Raw genomic sequence first — 22,343 nt, forward strand, 5'->3', positions numbered from 1 at the left:
CAGCTGCTACTCCTGTCCTAAGACTACCATGCTGTGAAGAAGCCTAACATGAGAGACTACATGGAGGGAGACCCAGCCATCCTACTTAAGCCCAGTCCCCACCCGACCCACCAGATGAATGAAGTTGTATGAATGCAAGATCGGCAAAAACTAACCAGTCAATCACAAAATCAACAGAAATCAACTGTTTTAATCCACTGAGTATTGAGGCAAATTGGGGGTTCTTCTTACTATTTTTATTTTTTTAAAAAAAAGAGACAGGGTCTCACTGTTGTTGCCCAGGCTAGTCTTGAACTCCTGGGCTCCAGTGATCCTCCAGCCTCAGCCTCCCAAAGTGCTGGGATTACAGACATGTGCCACTACAATAGGGCAGAGGTAATTTGTTACAAAGGAAAGACTAACAGAAACAAATGTAACAAGATGTTTAATAACTGTCATCTACCCCAAGCTATAAGCAACTTAAATACAGGCACCAAGTCCAGTTCATCTCTGTTCTCATTCAGCCTTTTATTATTTTCTCTCTGGCTATGATGTTCTCCAGTTCCACTATCATTCCACTTGGAACTTACTGTGTTCTTTGATGCCAATGATTTATATTTTTTATCACTTCCGGAAAATATTCAACTATTATCTCTTCAAGTATTTTCTTCCATCTTCCCCATTCTCTTGTTATAGAACACTTAAGATGGTTGGTCCTTCTCATCTTAATTTTTATGTCTCTTAAGTGGTCTTTCATATCTTATCTTTCAATGCTATCTTCTGGATAATTTCTTCAGATCCATTTTCCAGGTATTTGATTCTCTCTTCAGCCATGTGTAGTTTGCTGTTTAACACATCCACTGCACTTTTAATTTCATTGGCTCTAAATTTAATTGTAGAATTCTAGTTTCAGTTGGCTTAATTTTTAAATTTCTTTGGTATTTTGTTCTTTTTAAATGTTTTCTAATTTTAAGTCTTTAATTATTTTAATCAAATTTCCCTTAAGGTTATACCTAATAATTCTAATGCCCAAGTTCTAGTGGAATTCAATTTTGCTGGGGTTTGCTAACTTGCTCATAATAAGTTACTCTTTATATATATTTGTAAATTCTGGATTGTGTGCTCTGCTTTAAGAGGGTTATCTGGGGGAATACCACATAGCCTGAGTGGCAAGCATGTTCTTCCAGAGTAGTTCTGCAATTGCTTCTGTAAGGTGCCTGGAGTATTACCAATCAAGGAACATAAAGTAGCGTAAATTCAAACATACATGAAGGCAAGCCTGTGGGAACAAATTTCCAGCAAGACCCTCCTCCAAATTAATGTCCAAGCTAAGAAACGTAAGTTTCCTTATTTCCTTATGTACTTCCTGTGACTACAGGTAGAATTTCTACCCTTATCCTTTCAAGTTAGGATGTAGCCTCTGAGTACACTTTATGAGGAGATCTCAGTTCCAACACCTCTCTCTCTAAACCCAAGGACTTACCTCTTGCCCAACGTAGTTATCAAAATCCAAGCACTTTGGTTATAAAGAATAGCAAATTCCTCAGTGCAGATCAAATGTCAGCCCATATGTATAGTTAAAGCTTTCAGTTCCCTCTTTGTTTTTGTTCCTTGAAGACTGTCATTACTTTCTTGTAAATACAGCTAGGCAATTAAAAAGGTGTTACATTTCAGCCAGCTTTCATAATTATTTTATATTGGAAATTTCTTAGGCTGTGTAGATTATCATAAATGGGAATTCTTATCCTGTGGTAGATGACCAGCTGTCAAATGACCTTTCAACAAGACACTCAACTGGGACTTTTGGAGTTTTGGGGTGGAATAGTGACAGACTTGTAAAATGTGTTTTCCACTGGGTATACATGGACATAAAGATGGGAACAATGAACACTGAGAACTGCAACAGAGGGTAGGAAGGGAAGGAGACAGGGGGACAAGGGTTGAAAAAACTATATTGGGTACTGTGCTTACTACCTGGGTTTAATTGTACCCCAAACCTCAGAATCATGTAATATACATTTGTAACAAACCTCTACATGTACCCCCTGAATCTAAAAGCTTAAAACAAAAATTTCTTTTTTGAGACAGGGTATCACTATGTTGCCCAGGCTGAACTGCAGTGGCTATTCACAGGCATGCTTTTAGAGCACTGCAGCCTTGCACTCCTCTGGCTTTGAGCAATCCTCCTACATTAGCCTCCTAAGTAGCTGGGACTACAGGTACACACAATCACACCCACCTCATGGTTCCACTTTGATGTTTATGTCCCAAGCATAAACGTTAGCACTAAAACAGAAACAAAAGAAAAATTCCAGGGCCTGGCACAGTGGCTCACACATGTAATCCTAGCACAATGGGAGGCTGAGGCAGGTGGACCACTTAAGGCCAGGAATTCAAGACCAGCCTGGCCAACGTGGCGAAACCCCATCTCTAATAAGAAAAAAAAAAAAAATTAGCCGGGCATGGTGGCACACTGGCACATGACTGTAACCCCACCTACTCAGGAGACTAAGGCACAAGTCATCTGAACCCAGGAGGCGCAGGTTGTAGTGAACAGAGATTGTGCCACTCCACTCCAGCCTGGGCAACAGAGCAAAACTCCTATCTCAACAAACAAACAAAACTCGAGAGCCTTGGAATTTATTAAATGTCATGTTGGCCAGGCATGGTGGCTCACAACAATAATCCCAACACTTTAGGAGGCCAAGGTGGAAGGATCACTTGAGGCCAGGAGTTTGAGACTAGTCTGGGCAACATATGAAGACCTTGCCTCTACAAAATAAAACAAAATAAAATGTTTTAAATTCCATATTATACCACATTGAAATGGCAAAAAAAAAAAAAAAAATTGTTAGGAAGGTAGATAAGATGTTCTATAAATCTTTTTTTTTTAAGTCATTTTGTTAGTTATTCTACTGGAGGCTGAGAAACGATACAAGGTTTCAAAAAGGAGAGTACCACTGCGCAAGGTATCTCCAGTAACACTATTATACCTTCCTCTGATGACAGATCTTATAGATTTAACAATTTTAATTATTCCTCAATTCCAGTTCTATATATAATAACCCTTCATAACATACAGATGTAATGAAATTAAAACACACAAAGGAAATATTTTAAATTTGGAGAACATGTTCCTCAATTTCCTCATCTACAAAACACAATCATGCATTGCTTAACAACAGGGATACATTCTGAGAAATGCACTGTTGCGCAGTTCTGTTGTATGAACATCATAGACTGTACTTACATAAACCTAGGAAGCATAGCCAACTATACACCTAGGCTGTATGGTATAGCCTGTTACTCCTAGGCTACAAACCTGTATAGCATGTTCCTATACTGAATACTATAGGCAATTATAACACAATGGTACGTATGTGTGTATTAAACATATCTAAACACAGAAAAGGTGCAATAAAAATATGGTATTATTATCTTTTGGGACCACCTTCATACATGTAGTTGGTTGTTGACTAAAATGTTGTCATGCAGTACATGACTATACAGGTATTTCTTTCTGGTAAACGAGACAAATGATAGTTAGAAAGAATAAATATGACCTACTATTTGCCAGCACAATAGGATGACTACAGTAAAAATGGTTTAATTGTACATTTACGCCGGGCGCGGTGGCTCAAGCCTGTAATCCCAGCACTTTGGGAGGCCGAGACGGGCGGATCACGAGGTCAGGAGATCGAGACCATCCTGGCTAACACGGTGAAACCCCGTCTCTACTAAAAATACAAAAAAAAAACTAGCCGGGTGAGGTGGCGGGCGCCTGTAGTCCCAGCTACTCCCGAGGCTGAGGCAGGAGAATGGCGTAAACCCAGGAGGCGGAGCTTGCAGTGAGCTGAGATCCGGCCACTGCACTCCAGCCTGGGTGACAGAGCGAGACTCCGTCTCAAAAAAAAAAAAAAAAAAATTGTACATTTAAAAATAACTAGCCGGGGGTGGTGGCTCACACCTGTAATCCTAGCACTTTGGGAGACCAACGCAGGTGGATCATCTGAGGTCAGGAGTTCAAGACCAGCCTGGCCAACATGGCAAAACCCCATCTCTACTAAAAATACAAAAATTGGCTGGAAGTGGTGGCACGGACCTGTAATCCCGGCTACTCAGGAGGCTGAGACAGGAGAATCGCTTGAACCTGGGAGGCAGAGATTGTGGTAAGCCAAGATCCTGCCACTTTACTCCAGCCTGGGCGACAGAGCAAGACTCTGCCTCAAAAATAATAATGATAATAAAATAAAATAAAAAATAAAAGAGTATAACTGTGCTGGTAAAAAATGATTTAATTGTACATTTAAAAATAACTAAAAGAGTATAATTGTGCTGCATGCAGTTTCTCATGCCTGTAATCCTAGTGCTTTGAGAGGCCAAGGCAGGCAGATCACTTGAGGCCAGGAATTCAGTACCAGCCTGACCAACATGGCAAAACCCCATGTCTACTACAATTGTGAGAATTAGCCAGGCATAGTGGTGCACACCTATAGTCCCAGCTACTCAGGAGGCTGAGGTATGAGAATCGTTTGAAACCAGTAAGTGGACGTTGTAGTGAGCTGAGATCGCACCACTGCACTGCAACCTGGGCAACACAGTGAGACTCCACCTCAAAAAAAAAAAAAAAAAAAAAAAAAAAGGTAGAATTGAATTGTTTGTAACACAAAGAATAAATGCTTAATGTGATGGATACCCCATTTACCCTGATGTAATTATTACTCATTGCACATCTGTATGAAAATGTCTCATGTAATGCATATACACACATTAATGCATAATTAATACACCTACTATGTACCCACAAAAATTAAAAATTAAGAAAAAAGGCAGGGCATGGTGGCTCCCACCTGTAATCCCAGCACTTTGGGAGGCCAAGGCGGGTAGATCACCTGAGGTCAGGAGTTCAAGATCAGCCTAGCCACATGGTAAAATCCCGTCTCTCTAAAAATACAAAAAATTAGTCAAGCGTGCTGGTGTGCACTTGTAATCCCAGCTATTCAGGAGGCTGAGGTAGGAGAATCACTTGAACCCGGGAGGCGGAGATCATGCCACTGCACTCCAGCCTGGGCAATAAGAGTGAAACTCTGTCTCAAAAAAAAAAAAAAATTTTTTTTAAGGAAAAAAAAAGACATAAGAGAGCAAAAAAAGAAGTTCTCTGGAAGATACCTGAGGGTTCCCCCCCATGTAACATAAATGATTAATCAAAGTAGAAACAGGAAGAGTAAGTCAAACTACTTTGAAAACTTACAAGAAAATTTTCAAATGGAGGAAATCCAAAAGGAGACAAGATGGATTTACTTGCATATTTACTGCTGTCTTAATTTCTAGAAACTGTTCCTAGGCTAACTATTCTACTTACACACAAGAAACTCTTTTTCCTAATCAAAGATTCTGCTCTCCTTCATACTAGTAACATACCCTTTTTACTAAATAATTCCTGCCAATATATAAATATCCTACAATCATTCAATAAAATCCATAACCCCTGCAGCTACCACTCAATTTTTCTGCCCTCATTTTATAGCAAAAGTCCTTGAAAAAGTTGTCTATTTATTTCCCCTTCTCTCTCATCTCCTATTTACTAATGAACCCACACTAACCTTACTACAGTCTACTCTCTCTAAAAAACTCATTATTCTTGAGGGTCCCCAAGGCCTGCATCTTGTTATTTTCCACTTATTATCTAAATCAATCTTTTAGCCAAATCAGACATACCTGATCAAATCAGACATTCCTGAAACACCTTTGCCACTTGTCTTTCAAGGAATTCTGCTCTCCTAGTGATACAGTTTGGCTGTGCCCCTCACCCAAATCTCATTTTGAATTGTAACTCCCCCAATTCCCATGTATTGTGGGAGGAACCTGGAGGGAGGTAACTGAATCATGAAGGCAGGTCTTTCGTGTTCTCATGATAGTGAGTCTCACGAGATCTGATGATTTTTAAAATGGGAGTTTTCCTGCACAAGCTCTCTCTTCTCTTGCCTGCTGCCATCCAGGTAAGACATGACTTGCTCCTCCTTGCCTTCTGCCATGATTGTGAGGCCGCCTCAGACGTGTGAAACTGTAAGTTCATTAAAGCTCTTTTTCTTCACAGTCTCAGGTATGTCTTTATCAGCAGTGTGAAAATGAAGTAATACACCTGCGTTTTCTTATATCTTATGAGTTATTTCTTCTCAGTTGTTTCTGCTGATTTCTCTTCATCTCAATCTCTGAATATTGGAGTACCCCAAGAACCAACTGTTATCTGGACAATTAGCAGGAAAGGGGCAAGAGTGGTAGCAAGGAGAGCAGGGGTAAATGTGCTCTGATTCAGAAAATGTTTTGGTATTAATGTGGGTAAATTAGATGTAGGGTATGAGGTAAAGAGAAGTAGATGATTCCTAGATTTTGGCCTGGGCTGTTTAGTCTAATCCTGAGCTAAACAGTAATGGGAAAGAGAAAGGTAAGTCAAGAATTGGGTCAGGAGAATATATTATATTTGAGTTGACTTTTAGCTGTCTCTTTGGAGATGTCAGTTTGATAGTTGGTTTGTTTGATAGTTGGATGTATGAGACTAATACTAAGGAGAGGTTAGTTGTAGCTGCTATCAATAGTATTTACTTGCTATTTAAAGCTATGAAATTATGGTTGGGTGCATTGGTGACGAATTCAGAGATTCATCTCAATCTCTGAATATTGGAGTACCCCAAGAACCAACTGTTATCACTTGTCTCTTCAATATCTACACTCACATTGTGAGTGGTCTTATCTAATTCTATAGATTTTTTTATTTTTTCGAGACGGAGTGTCACTCTTGTAACCCAGGCTGGAAGGCAATGGCACAATCTAGGCTCACTGCAACCTCTGCCTCCCGGTTCAACCAATTCTCCTGCCTCAGCCTCCCAAGTAGCTAGGATTACAAGCTGCACCACCACGCCTGGCTAATTTTGTATTTTTAGTAGAAATAGGGTTTCACCATGTTGGCCAGGCCTATCACAAACTCCTGACCTCAAGTGATCTGCCTGTCTCAGCCTCCCATAGTGCTGGGATTACAGGAGTGAGCCACTGCACCCAACCATAATTTCATAGCTTTAAATAGCAAATAAATACTATTGATGGCAGCTACAACCAACCTCTCCTTAGTATTAGTCTCATACATCCAACTATCAAACAAACCAACTATCAAACTGACATCTCCAAAGAGACAGCTAAAAGTCAACTCAAATGTAATATATTCTCCTGACCCAATTCTTGACTTACCTTTCTCTTTCCCATCTCAGTAAACGGCATTACTAAGGTAATGCCATTACTGTTTAGCTCAGGATTAGACTAAACAGCCCAGGCCAAAATCTAGGAATCATCTACTTCTCTTTACCTCATACCCTACATCTAATTTACCTACATTAATACCAAAACATATTCTGAATCAGAGCACATTTACCCCTGCTCTCCTTGCTACCACTCTTGCCCCTTTCCTGCTAATTGTCCAGGAAGCTTTTTTAGAAAAGATTTAGAGATATAATTCATAAACCATACAATTCATTCATTTAAAAAGTATGTTCAATGGTTTAAGTATATTCGCAGATATATGCAACTACCAAAGTCAATTTAAAAACATTTTCATTACCTCAAAAAAGTGGCACAGGCCAGGTGCGGTGGCTCATGCCTGTAATCCCAGCACTTTGGGAAGGCAAGGCAGGCGGATCACCAGAGGTCAGGAGTTCGAGACTAGCGTGGCCAACATGGTGAAACATGGTGGCCATCTTTACTAAAAATACAAAAAGTAGCCAGGCATGGTGGTGCGTGCCTGTAATCCTGGTTACTCAGGAGGCTGAGGCAAGAGAATCACTTGAACCCAGGAGGTGGAGGTTGAAGTAAGTTGAGATCACACCACTGCACTCCAGCCTGGGCAAAAGAGACTGTCTCAAAAAAAATTTTTTTCTAATAAAAAAATTGTAAAAAGCAGCACAATATACCCTTAAGTTATCACCTTTCTATTCCCCCCAGACTCGCGCAACCAGCCCTAAGCAACCACCCCTAAGCAACCACTAATTTTCTGTCTCTAAAGATTTGCCTATTCTGAATATTTCCTATTAATGAAATTATGTAATTTGTAGTCTTTTGTGATGACGTGTCATTCAGCATAATGTTCTTAAGGTTCATCTACATTGTAGCATCTATCAGTATTTTATGGCTTAATAATATTCGATTGTATACCACATTTTGTTAACCCATTCAGCAGTTGATGGTTTAGTTCTTTATACTTCCTAGAACTATTATCATTTACAAATTCTTTCATTGCATTTTTGTTGTTGTTGTTGTTTTTCACTTTTCTTGATAATATCTTTTTTTCTAAGTAGAGACAGGGTCTCCCTCTGTTGCCCAAGTAGGAGTGCAGTGGGTATGATCACAACGCACTGCAGCCTTGACCTCTCTGGCTCAAGCGATCCTCCCACCTCAGCCCCCAAATAACTGGGACTACAAGAGCATGCCACCACATTCAGCTAATTAAAAAAATTTTTTTTCTTGTAGAGATGGAGTCTCTGTATGTTGCCCAGGCTGTTCTCAAACTTGTGGGCTCAAGTGATCCTCCCATCTCAGCCTCTCAAAGTGCTGGGATTACAGGCATGAGCCACTGCACGTGGCCCTAGCACAATGTTGAAGATTGGTGGTGAGTGCAGACGTCCTTGCTTTATTCTTAAACGTAGCGGGGGAAGAGTCACTCTTTCACCATCAAGTATGATTTTACCTGTGAGCTTTTTGAAAATGTCCTTTATCAGGTTGAAATGTTCCATTGTATTTCTAGTTTGAGTTTTCTCATCTCTTTTTTTCATGAAAAGGTGTTAGATTTTTGTCAAATGCTTTTTCTGCATCTACTGAGATGATCGTGTGGGTTTTGCTTTTTATTCTATAGATACGGTATATTACATTAATAATTTTCAGATGTTAAACTAACCTTACATTCCTGGAATAACTCCCACTTGATCATGGTATGTAATCCTCTTTATATTTATATACCAGTTAAATTCACTTTGCTAGTATTTCAAGGATTTTTGTGCCCATATGCATTAAAGACATTGGTGTGCAGTTTCCCTTTGATGTCTTTGTCTGATTTTGGTATCAGGCTAATGGTGTTCTCATACAGTAAGTTGGGAAGTATTCCCTACTTTTCTATTGCAGAGAAGAGTTTGTGCAGAATAGATATTAATTCTTATTTAAGTATCTGGTAGAATTCAACAGTACAGACACCTGAATCCAGGGTTTTCTTTGGGGTACTTTTTTGATTACCAATTCAATCTCTTTGTTATAGATCTGTTCGGACTATTTTATCAGTTTTGTTAGTGTCACTCTAGAAATTTGTACATTTCATCTAAATTATCTTATTTATGGGCACACAACTCTAGTATTCCTTCATAATTCTATGTATTATCAGCAGTATTATCCCCTTTCATTTATGATTCCAGTAAATTGTCCTTTTTTGTGTGGTTAATCTAATTAAAGCTTTGTCAATTTTGTTGGTATTTTCAAAGAATCAATTTCTGGTTCCACTGATTTTTCTCTATTGCTTTTCTATTCTGTTTAATTAATTTCTGTTCTTTTATTTTCTTTCCTTCTGATTGTTTTAGGTTTAGTGTACCTTTCTACCAGGGTCTTAAGGTGGAAGGTTAGGATATTAAGTTTAGGTCTTTCTTCTTTCTTAATATAGGCACTTAACAGCTATAAATTTCCCTGAGAACTGTAACAGCTATAAATTTCCCTAAGAACTGTTTAAGCTGTATCCCATAAGTCTTAGTATATTGTTTCTGCATTTTCATTCATTTCAGTATTTTCTAATTTCCTTTTTGATTTTTTCTTTGACTTATTTAGAAGTATGTTGTTTACTTTCCCCACATTAGTGAATTTTCAGTTTTACTTCTGTTATTGATTTATAGTCTCCTGCCCTTATGGCTGGATTAATACTTTGGGTACACTTGAAAAGAATAGAATGAATGTTCTGCTATTGTTGGGGTGAGTGTTCTATAGAGATCTGTTAGCTCTACTTGGTCAACAGTGTCATCCAAGGCTTCTACCGCCTTATTGGTTGGCCTAGTTGTCCCCTTCAGTATTGAAAGCAGTGTATTATAATCTTCAGCAATTTTTTTTTTTAAATGAGACAGGGTCTTGCTATGTTGCCTGGGCTGGTCTCGAACTCCTGAGCTCAGGCGTCCACCCACCTCAGCCTCCTGAATTGCTGGGATTACAGACATAAGCCACCACGCCTGGCTAACAATTATTCTTGAATTGTCCATTTTCTCTTCATTTCTGTCAGTTTTTGCTTCATGCATTTTGGTGCTTGGTTATTAGATATGTAATTGTTAGATGTTTGTGATGTACTGATCCTTCTCATTACAAAATGTCATTACTCATATATTATCTCTAGTAAAGTTTTTTGTTTTAAAGTCTATTTTGTCTAAAATCAGAACAGCCAATCCAGCTTTGTTACAATTGCAGTTTGCATTATATTTTTCCATCCTTTTAAATATATTTGTATCTCTAAACCTAAAGTATATCTTGTAGACAGCATACAGTTGGATCCTATATTTTTATCCAATTTAACAGTATCTGCCCTTTTGATTACATTGTTTAATTTATTCACATTTATTATTGATACAGCTGGATTCAGGACTGCCAACTTCATAATTTTTTAGTGTGTATTGTCTTTCTTGTGCCTCTATTATTGCTTTCTCTTGGACTTAGTAAAAGTTTTCTAATGTAGCATTTACATTTCTTTAATGATTTTTTTCCATGTATGTTTTCACTTGTATCCTTGGTAGTTCCTCTAGGAACTTACAATGTACTATTTTTATTTATTATTTTTTTTTAGAGAGGGTCTCACTCTGTCACTTGGGCTAGAATGCAGTGGTGTGATCATGGGTCACCAGAGCCTCAACCTCCTGGGCTCAGGCAATTCTCCCACCTCAGCCTCCCAAATCCCCTTCTGACTACAGGCACACACCACAATGCCTGGCTAATTTGTGGGGGTTTTTTTGTTTGCTTGTTTTTGTAGAGATGGGGTTTCACCATGTGGCCCAGGTTGGTCTTAAACTCCTGGGCTCAAGCAATCCACCCACCTCACTCTCCCAAAGTGCTGGGACTACCCCCCCCCCTTTTTTTTTTAATCTTTAAGCTCTGTTGGACTTGAAACAATGTATATCTTATCAGAATGAGCATCTGATTTATACTCACTCAATTCCACTGAGAAATAGAAACATTATTCACACATAGCTCTAATCCCTTCCCCCTGCCTTTTGTGGTATTGCTATATACACTATATCTACAAATAACTGTTAGAGGTCCAACAATAATCTGTCACAATTATTACTTTATATAATTTTATGTATACCTTAAAAGAAGTTGAGAGAAAAACCAATGTATATTTACAGTTTTCTTATATTAACCTTCTTGTTTATTATTTTTGGTTTTCTTCATTTATTCTTATGAATGAGTTACTATATGGAGTTATTTCCTAGCCGAAACACAGATCTGTCCCTATCTTATCTCCTTTTTCCTATTATTGGCAACTATATTACATTTCCACATCTCATAGGCCCAACAATATATTATATACATAGTATATAGTACTGCAGTAAAATGCAGATTTTACTGGGATACAGCTTCAACAGTTCTTAGAGAAATTTATAGGATACAGCTTCAACAGTTCTTAGGGAAATTTATAGCTGTTAAGTGCCTATATAGATATGCATGATATATACACAACACAAAAGAGAAGGAGAAAATATGCATTTATAGTGTCATTACTACATAATTATTTTTACTGGTGCTCTTTGATTTTTCATGTGGATTAAAAGCATCATTTGGAGTAACTTGCTTTCAGCCTGAAGAACTTCCTTTAGTGTTTCTTATAAGGTGGGTCTGCCAGCAGCAAATTCTCTGAGTTTTTACCTCAGAACACTTTACTTCAAAGAACTTTCAGTTTTGAATAATAGCTTGGCTGGACATAGAATTGTTGGTTAACAGTTTTTTGGTTTAAGTGCTTTGAATATGTTGTCCCACTGGCTTCTTGCCTCCATTTTTTTGCTGAGAAGTTAGCTACAAATCTTATGGGAAAGTTCCCTTGTAAGTTGATGAGTCACTTATCTCTTGTTGCTCTAAAGATTTTTTCCTTGTCTTTGGTTTTTAGCATTTTTACCAAAATATTCCTTTTTGTGAATCTCTTTGCATCTATTCCATGTGGAGTTCACTGAACGTCACATATATTATATTATATAATTATTGTTTTTTGTATTTTGTATAAATTGTTTTTAAATAAATTTGGGATATTTTTGGATATTATCACTTAAAATTTTTTTCTAGTCATTTCTCTTTCTCCTCTCCTTTTGATACTCCTATTACAAGCATGCTGGCACACTTAACAGCTTCCCATATTTTTCTGAGCCTGTTTTTTTCTACATTGTTTTTCTTCATGTTCTTTGAGTAATTTCTACTAATCTATCGTCAAGTTCATTAACTCTTTCTTTTGCCAGTTGAAATGTACTGTTGTGCCCCACAAGTGAGTTTTACATTTCAGTTACTGTGATTTTCCTTTCCAGAATTTCCATTTAGTTCTTTTTAAAATGATTTCTCTTTATTAATATTCTCTATTTCATGTGAAACTATCATCACGCCTTAATTTCTTTAACCATGATTTCCTTTAGTTTGCTGAATATATTAATAATGGCTACCTTGAAAGCTCTGTGCTAAATCCAACCAGTCACTCTCACAGGTAGTAACTGCTGCTTGCTTTTTTAATGGGATGTCTGGGTCCCATTTTCTTGTTTCTCTGAATGTCTTATAATTTTCGGATAGAAACTAGATACTTGAGATAATACACAGTACCAATGCTGAGTACTGGCCTCCCCACTGCAAGATTTGTTATTGTTTATGCTTCTTTATTGGGTGACTGGCTAGTTGATTTTTGCAGATTCCATTGTCCTACCCCCAGTGTTAAGCCTCTGGTGTTGCTCCTCAGGGAGCTCAGACTTGAGATTGCTCACTGTAACCTTGGGATGAGAGTGGTTTGGGCAGGGCTCTCGCTGACTCTTGGCTTCTCTGACCACATCTAGCTTGTTAAATTACACTAATTGCTGTCTGACTGCTGTAATGATTTCAACAATGCACTACGGTATAAACTGCTTCATAGTCTAAGTCAATCAAACTTGGGTAACTTTGAAGTGAAAGTTCCAGAGGTCAAGTGAAAGTTCCTTGGTGATCTCCTCCCAGGTGTGTTTTTCCCTAGTTTCCTCAGGCAAACTAGGATGTCTATAGTCAAGTCTAAATGTCCAATCAACCTACCAATCTTCCCCAATTACCTTTCACCACAACCTCCACTATTTTTTTTAGAGTAACCTTAGGCTTAAACTTTTCTACACTCTGTCGTGAATGAAGCCTATTCCTTTAAGAAGGCTGCTTTAAGGCCAACTTTTCCCTGTAGGTAAAATCTCTGAGACACGGCTTTGGAGCTGGAAGTAGAGACAATAACACACTGTCTCACTGACACCCCAGGGTTAGTTGCTCTGCCCAAAGTAAAGCCTCTGTCCCGGGAGCAAGGAGCTGGGCAGAAAAACGAGGCCCCCAACTCTAAGTCACACTTGGCCAGAAACAGGCATGGGGAAGCAGGATGAGAAATACTGATATCTTGCTCCTGCTCTGGAAGATAGCCCAGAATGGGAGTCGGTGGGGGGACAGGGATTCTTGTCTTCTTCACTGCACCAATATGGAGAGGAGTTACCAACTGTCTCAGCTGGGATAGGGTAAGGAAAGGGCAGGTCTTGTTACCAATAACAGGTTCTTGCTGCTCTGACCAAATTTTAGTAAATTTTCTTGAATAAATGTTTTTTCATTTGCTGTATTTCCTTTAAAATACTTTCAGAGACCTTAAATGTTTTATTTTCGTAATTGTCACCAGTTCTGCTGGGGAGTAGAAAGAACATGCTGTCATCCTACAAGTCCCTCTTAACCAGTGAGCTTTTAAAAATATAAATTAGATCATGATTCCATTCAAAACTTTCCAACATTTCCACTCTTTTTTTTTTTTTTTTTTTTTTTTTTTTTTTACAAAGCCCCACACTTCCTACTAAGCTCCACAGGGTTCTACACAATCCAGCCCATGCCCACTAATGGATCTCATCCTTTACTGCTTTTTACTTTGTTCACTCTGCTCTAACCCCCGTCCTAGCAAGGGTGGTTCTCCTCATGGTCTGTTTGCCGCTCCCACTGGAAAGCTCTTTTCCCAGATTTTTCCATGGCCTTCTTCCTCACTTCATTTGGGCCTCACCTCAAATGTCATCTCAAGACCTTCTCTAAAACAGCACCTGTCATTCACTCTTATGAATTTTTTTAAGTTTTACTGTTTTTTATTTATTCCTCTATACATTTATGAGTAAGAGTAAGGGTTGTTTTCTTTTTTGAGACAGGATCTCACTCTGTCACCCAGGCTGAAGTGCAGTGGTGTGATCATGGTTCACTGCAGCCTCCACCTCCTGGCCTCAATCGATCCTCCCACTTAAGCCTCCTGAGTAGTGGGGACCAAAGGTATGTGCCACTACGCCTGGTTAATTTTTTAAACTTTTGTAGAAATGGGGTTTTGCCATGTTCCCCAGACTGGTCTCCAACTCCTGGGCTCAAGTGATCCGCTTGCCAAGGCCTCCCAAATTACAGGTGTGAGCCACAACACCTGGTAAGTTTTCAAAATTTTGACAAACTTTTTTTATTATACCTTAGGTTCTAGGGTACATATTCACGACGTGCAGGTTTGTTACATATGTATACATGTGCCATGTTGGTGTGCTGCACCCATTAACTCATCATTTACATTAGGTATTTCTCCTAATGCTATCCCTCCCCCTTCCCTCCACCCCATGACAGGCCCAAGTGTATGATGTTCCCCACCCTGTGTCCAAGTGTTCTCATTTTGACAAAAATTTTTAAAAGTCAAGGAACAATCATAATGTTGTTCACTCTTTATCCACATATCCTGTTTTGTTATTCTTCACAGCACCAAAATTTACTTGATATATTTATTTTCTTATTTGCTTACAGTCTATTTCCCCCATTAGAATTAAAGCTCTAGAAAGGTAGGGAGCTTTGCCTGTGTTGTTCACCACTATACCTCCAGTATTTAGAACAATAATTGGCACATAGTCACCACTGAGTAAACATCGGTTGCATGAAAAGATGTTAACAGGAGTTAATACATTTTTAAAGCTACTTATAGTGTAAATGACAACTTTAACAGATAATCTGTTTTTATTTATATCAATAAAGAGTAGAACAATAATAGGGCATTGGAAAAGAAGTAATAGTGGCTGAGGAATTATAAACAAAAATGGCCAGGTATTTAAAGTTGTTTCAATAATCCTAAAACGGATTTTCGTAAATAGCATCTTTGACCTGCCAGTGCCCTTACATTAGGTAAACCAGGACCAAACAAAACAAATACTTGTAGTTCAACAGAAAAGTGAAAACAATATTAAAATGACAAATATTTATACTATAACCACTAGTTTTGACATTTAGGGCTATTGAAAAATTTAGGAAAAGCTAATTAGAGTGAAAATCTTTAATCAAATATAAACTTCTCACTAAGTTCAAATAAAATTCTTTAACATTAAAGAAAAAGCAGTATATTACTTCCATGTTCTCACTTTCCTCCCATATCCATTTTCTGTTAAGGCCAAGTTTTGCAATGGGCTTATAAATGCTAAGCAAAACAAACTTAGGTTACGAAGTTTTACCTTGAGTCCTGTTTTCTCATCATCACTTCCATTATTTGTAGATGGTGTCTCATCTCCTTGCCTGGAAACCAAGACAAAATCTTCACTATTAAGAGTAGATACTGAGTCTGAAGAGACACTGATTTTTCCAACAGAAGCCTTGTCATCCATAACTCAAGAATGAGTCTCAACACATGAATGATTAAATATTTTTTAATGCCTGGAAAACAAAAACCATAAAGATACTCAGATAGAATGTCTGCCAGATATTCAATTACACTCTACTTCTTACACAACATATACTGCATTCTTTTTAAATGCTTCAAAAATACTTTTCTAAGACTTTCACTACTTATAGCTTAGGGTTTTTTTGGTTTTTTTTTTTTTTTTTTTTATTCCAGATAAAAAGGGAATTTCATGCTATTCAAGGCAGAGATATTTCCGACTTCAAAAAAATAAATAAAACATATTCCCTTCAGGATAACCCTAACTACTTACAGTGATTTCTTTGGGCTAAGTTGCAATTCAAGTCTTAGCCTCCAAAAAGATACAAGTATTAGCCTTCTGTTTTCTTTTCTTTTTTTTTTTTTTTTTTTGAGACGGAGTCTTGCTTTGTCACCCAGGCTGGAATGCAGCTGTGCGATCTCAACTCATTGCAAGCTCCGCCTCCCAGGTTCATGCCATTCTCTTGTCTCAGCCTCCTGAGTAGCTGGGACTACAGGCACCCGCCACCATGCCCAGCTAATTTTTTTTTGGTATTTTTAGTAGAGACGGGGTTTCAACGTGTTAGCCAGGATGGTCTCGATCTCCTGACCTCATGATCCGCCCGCCTCAGCCTCCCAAAAAGCTGAGATTACAGGCATGAGCCACCGCGCCCAGTCTAGCCTTCTGCTTTCTACCCTTTAATTTTTAAAGTTGTAAATGTAAATGAAAAGGAAAGCACTTAGTTATTGTGAGGGTACAATAAGGTTTTCCTAGAATTATTGATACATAAGTTTAAAATACTAACATGGTTTTAAAAGGCCAAATTTCACATTTACGCCCAACAGAAAAAAATTCAAGGCAGTTAAATTTTAGCATAAATTCTAGAGCTGGGAATACCTTACAAAGCAAGAAATGAGAAGTTCATTAAAAACTGCATCTTCCCACACCAGTTTCTTAGAACTCAGCTCAATATGAACATTACCCAAATAAGAGTTTTATACCAAAAATTCCTAGCAAAAAGTATAAAGAAGTGTCACTTAAGAAAATTCATTCAATTATTTATTGACTCTTGGAATAAAACTTAAACTCACCATCATTTTTAAACCTAGTTCTGCAAACTTTGTGGCAATGTTTCATTTGGTTGTCAAAACATCAACAAAACAATATAACGTTACACTCAGAGATTTAACTAACAAAAGCAGCTGTGGCTCCATGTTCATCTAGTACCCCAGAGATGTAAGGTTCTAAAAATCTGTTTAATTTTCTGACTGGGAAGTCCTTATTTATGCTTTGGATTTTTGATCATTGACTATATATTTATGGAGCATACACCATATGTCAAACACAATTTTCCCCTAAAAGGTCCACATATAAACACCTGGCAGGAGAAACTACACAATCCCTGAGTACTATAGTTGGAAGAAAACTTAGAAATCTAAAATCAAATTGATGGCAAGGTAAAAAGAAGGAAAAAAAAAAAAACCTTACAAATCAATACTGTTAGATAAAGAAATGGCAACCCCGAGAAAAGGTCATTTAACCAGTTAATGGCACAGCTAAGGCTAGAACCCTGGACTCTCTGTTGACTTTTATTTAAACTAATTCCCCTGCTTAACAGCTATTACACATCTGCATTTCATAAGACCAAATCTAAATACATAGCATGGCATTCAAAAACATTTCAAATTGTACTTTTGAAAAATTCAAAGAAAAATGTTTTACTTAATTCATTCAATGAATACTTATTGAGTGGTTAATGTATAAAGAGCAAGCTACGGTAAACAAAAGAAAATAGATCCTTGCCCCAAAGTTTATACTTTAGTAGAGAGCAGAGGCAAATCGTACTTAATAAGTACTGATTTAGGGTAAAGAAAATTATGGAAACATGTTGGGAGAGGGACTAACTTAGACCTTAGCTAAGGATATATACTTTATTCCTTTAGATATTTGCCCTTACAGGATTCTCTTCCTGAAGTGGTTTCCTCACTTCTGTACTTAATCAACTCCAACTCATCACTCATGATGTAAAATCTCCCTCTTTTAGTAGTCTTCTCAGTCCACTTGCCCATTCCCACCCAGAATCAAATGAACTGTTTCCCTTATATCTGTTCCTACAGCATTTTACATTTGATTTTTCTACAGTATCTATTATGTTGTTTCTTAATGGTGCCTTTTAATTTGTCACATCTCTATTTCACAAATGAGGAAATTAAGTCTTAGAGAGATGGTGTAACTTGTTCAATGTAATGTGGTTAGAGTCAAAGTCAAAAATTAAACCCAGTTATCTAACTCCAAAGGCTATACTCTTTCCATTAGATTATGAAGCCTTTCTAATGCCACAAATTTGGGTCTTGTCCCAAAACACTCCGTATTGGGTAAAGGAGTCTTTATCTTTTTTTCAAAATTTGTACTTTAAGTTTTCATGCTCAATCAATTAAGTCTTTTATCCATCTTTTATAATGTGATTAACAGTTGGATGGCAGAGGGCCTGGGAAAGTGGTCTAAAGCTCTGGTCTCAGAGACACTAACAACTTTGTATACCACTACTCTGGACTTAAAAGCAATGTACTTTGGTAATTACACTAAAGAACTGAGATTTGGCAAGCTCAAAGTTCCACCTACTTTCCTTGAGAAGGTGATAGGAAAATACACTTTATAAAATACTTTATTATTTGTTTTGGCAACTGAAAGTAACTGAATCACTCAGCAGGAATGAGGTTTATCAAAACACTAAGTAGTACAGGAAAAATTATACAATAAGATTCCTTTTCTCTGGCCTCCATGGACAGAAGTGAAAAGGGAGCAGTCCATCAGCTCCACAAACTTAGATAAAACCACCCATTCCCTGGCCTCCATAATGAAGAAGTACCCCAGAACTTGCTGCACTTCTGGCAAATTCTAGAGATTCACAACTTCTGTCTCAAGACCGTAAGGGATTTCTTTTTAATCCCTACTCACATCAGTTACCATAAGAAGTCCCCTACTCTAATTCTTCATCCTTCAAACTTTAATTCTAATTCCCATTGACAATAAAGTATCAAAATTCCTCCCTCCAACACCCTGCACTGCCACTTCACTTCTCCATAGCACCTATAACCGCTTGACATGTATTTTAGTAATTTAAGTATATTGTAAACTAGAACCTAAGGTTCATGAGGGCAGGGATTTTTGTGTCTGATTAAGTGTTGGATCCCTGGCACCTGTAATAATGCCTGGCACATAGCAGGTGCTCAACTATTTGTTAAAGAAGTAGGATAAATAGCAAATAAAGATGGAAAAGAGCCAGAGCCACCCAAGGAGAAAGTAAGCCCACCTTTTATAAATTGACAAAAAGAACAGAGGTCGTATTTGTGATGCTGAAGCACACAATTATGAATTAAGAAAAACCTACAATTATGAGTTAAGAAAAACCTAAGTTAAAATACTGGTTCTGGGCGGGCACAGTGGCTCATGCCTGTAACCCCAGCACTTTGGGAGGCCGAGGTGGGTGGATCACGAGGTCAAGAGATTGAGACCATCCTGGCCAACATAGTGAAACCCCGTCTGTACTAAAAATATAAAACTTAGCTGGGCATGGTGGCACACGCCTGTAGTCCCAGCTACTCGGGAGGCTGAGTAAGGAGAATTGCCTGAACTCGGGAGGCGGAGCTTGCAGTGAGCCAAGATCGTGCCACTCCACTCCAGCCTGGCAACAGAGCAAGACTCCGTCTCAAAAAAAAAAAAAAAAAAAAAAAATACTGGTTCTACTACTAATAGTATAAGCCTGTCACACCAAGCCTCAGTTTCCATAGAGGTGATGTTATACTATCGATCTCATAGAGCTAGTGTACAAATTACTAAGGACTATACATAAAACATTTAACAATACACAAAAAACATTATAAGCACCCAATAGTTATAGCTTTTCAAAAACTAACTTCAAATTCAAAAAAATTTAAGTTATTAACTGATTTAAGTAATCCAAATTAAAATACTTCATACTATCTCTACTTCTTGGCTTATGTCTATAGTGCCTGTATGAATTAATTTGGTTGTTAGTTGGGAAACACATTACTGAGGAAAAAAATAAATTAATTTCCTAATTTCACATTCTAAGTTGTTAATATCTAAATAAAAGCAAAATAGCACTTTGAATAAAAATCCTTTATATATCACAGAAAGGAATAAAATGTACACATTTTTATCTCATTTTATCATCCTAACAATTCTATAAGATAGATAGAATAAGGATTATTATCCCATTTGAAATAAGATACATATTGCCTGGTATTTGGTACGTAGGCATTCAGTTTGTCTTCTTCTTTTATAGAAGTGACGAGCCCAGATCCTTGTAACAAGTCCAATTACCAACAGTGCAGGTTGGTGGATGCAAGTTCAAGGATGCTTGTATTTTTGAGACAGGTTCTTGCTGTGTCGCCCAGGCTAGAATGTGGTAGTGTGATCATAGCTCACTGCAGCCTCGATCCTCCTACCTCCGCCTCCTGAGTAGCTAGGACCACAAGTGTGTGCCACCACACCTAGCTAATCTTTTTTAAAAATTTCTCAGCTGGGCGCAGTGGCTCACACCTGTAATCCCAGCACTCTAGGAGGCTGAGGCGGGCAGATCACGAGGTCAGGAGATCGAGACCATCCTGGCTAACATGGTGAAACCCTGTCTCTACAAAAAAAGAAAAAATTAGCCAAGTATGGTGGCGGGCGCCTGTAGTCCCAGCTACTTGGGAGGCTGAGGCAGGAGAATTGCATGAACCCGGGAGGCGGAGCTTGCAGTGAGCCGAGATCATGCCACTGCACTCCAGCCTGGGCAACAGAGTGAGACTGTCTCAAAATAATAATAATAATAATAATAAAATTTAAAAAAAAATTCTTGGCCGGGCGCGGTGGCTCAAGCCTGTAATCCCAGCACTTTGGGAGGCCGAGACGGGTGGATCACGAGGTCAGGAGATCGAGACCATCCTGGCTAACACGGTGAAACCCCGTCTCTACTAAAAAATACAAAAAGCTAGCTGGGCGAGGTGGCGGGCGCCTGTAGTCCCAGCTACTCGGGAGGCTGAGGCAGGAGAATGGCGTGAACCTGGGAGGCGGAGCTTGCAGTGAGCCGAGATCCAGCCACTGCACTCCAGCCTGGGTGACAGAGCGAGACTCCGTCTCAAAAAAAAAAAAGAGTTCTCAGCCATCCAAAGTGCTGGGATCACAGGCATAAGCCACTGTACCCAGACTTACCTCTCTTTCAAAAAAGTCAAGTCACTTAAGGTGATAGACAATTATGTACACTTATACAGCCACCTCCATCACACCTAAAAGTTCAATTATGCTTTATTTTCATTGTATCTACTCTCACTACTTTTATTCTTACAGAGACATTAAAGATCACTAGAGATTTTTATTGTAAATTAGTATCGTATACCAAAACTCTATGAAGTGCCAATTTTATGCTCAATTATGTACCCCAGTATAAAATGCATCTCAACATTGCTAAATAAAGATTCACATTTAGCCAGGAGCAGTGGCTCATGTCTGTTATCCCAAAAACTTGGGAGGCTGAGGTGGGAGGGTCGCTTGAGACTAGGATTTCAAGACCAGCCTGGGCAATATAGTTAGATCCCATCTCTAAAATAAGATATTTAAAAATTAGTCAAGTGAGGTGGTGTGTGCCTGTAGTGCCAGCTACTTGGGAGGCTGAGCCAGAGGACTGCTTGAGCCAGGGGTTCTAGGCTGCAGTGAACTATGATGGAGCCACTGCACTCCAGCCTAAGTGACTGAGTGAGACCCTGTCTCAAAAACAAAAACAAAAAAATTCACATTCATTCTCAATCTCCTCTTAAGCACTGTGGTTAATGGAGTGAAATGGAAAGAACTGGCCATGATAAAACCTCTTTTAAAAGTCCTTCAAAAGCAGTCAGTTCTTCAAAAATCAGTGTTTACTTTTTTAAAAACTTGAACTTTTTCTTTTGAGACAGAGTACTATCAGATATTTATATTGTGTCTAGTTAACTAACATCTGAGAAGTAACAAACAGTGACATGCAGTGGCATGGGTTTGCTAATGTGCAATTAGCAGAGGCAAAACCACCTCCCAGTAAGTGACCTACCTAGCTTAATAAGAGGTATGGGTGGTACTAATAATTGAACCTGACACACTTGAGACAAAATGTGCTAGTGCCTCGTCCAAAGCTTGGTTAACCTTTATTTCTTTGGTTTTCTTGAGATTTTCTTCTTGAAATAGTAGTATTAATGCCTCCACCTCTACCACTTCAATGGAACTCCCCACTGTTCTATTGAGCCCCTCTCAAAAATACCACCCCCTTACTTCTCACTATCACTGAACCTCTTAAAAACCATCAACACTACAAAATTTCACAACCCAAATAACTATTTCAGTTCTTATCTTACTTCCACCTGCTGAAGTAAATGAAAATGCTGGCCATTT

At 38.3% G+C, this 22,343-nt stretch overlaps 1 protein-coding gene across 3 annotated transcripts in view; it reads right to left on the minus strand.

The window, feature by feature from the left end:
- RABGAP1 (RAB GTPase activating protein 1) overlaps positions 1-22,343 on the minus strand; it is a 177,063-nt gene that overhangs the window by 133,994 nt on the left and 20,726 nt on the right. For all 3 annotated transcript variants that reach the window (XM_050760654.1, XM_050760652.1, XM_050760653.1), the window contains one exon: positions 15,735-15,933. In XM_050760654.1, the coding sequence (XP_050616611.1) occupies positions 15,735-15,884 (150 nt within the window). In that variant the 5' untranslated portion in view covers positions 15,885-15,933. The remainder of the gene's footprint in view (positions 1-15,734; positions 15,934-22,343) is intronic.

This window comes from Macaca thibetana, chromosome 15 (assembly GCF_024542745.1).
Source record: "Macaca thibetana thibetana isolate TM-01 chromosome 15, ASM2454274v1, whole genome shotgun sequence".
Classification (NCBI taxonomy): Eukaryota; Metazoa; Chordata; class Mammalia; order Primates; family Cercopithecidae; genus Macaca; species Macaca thibetana.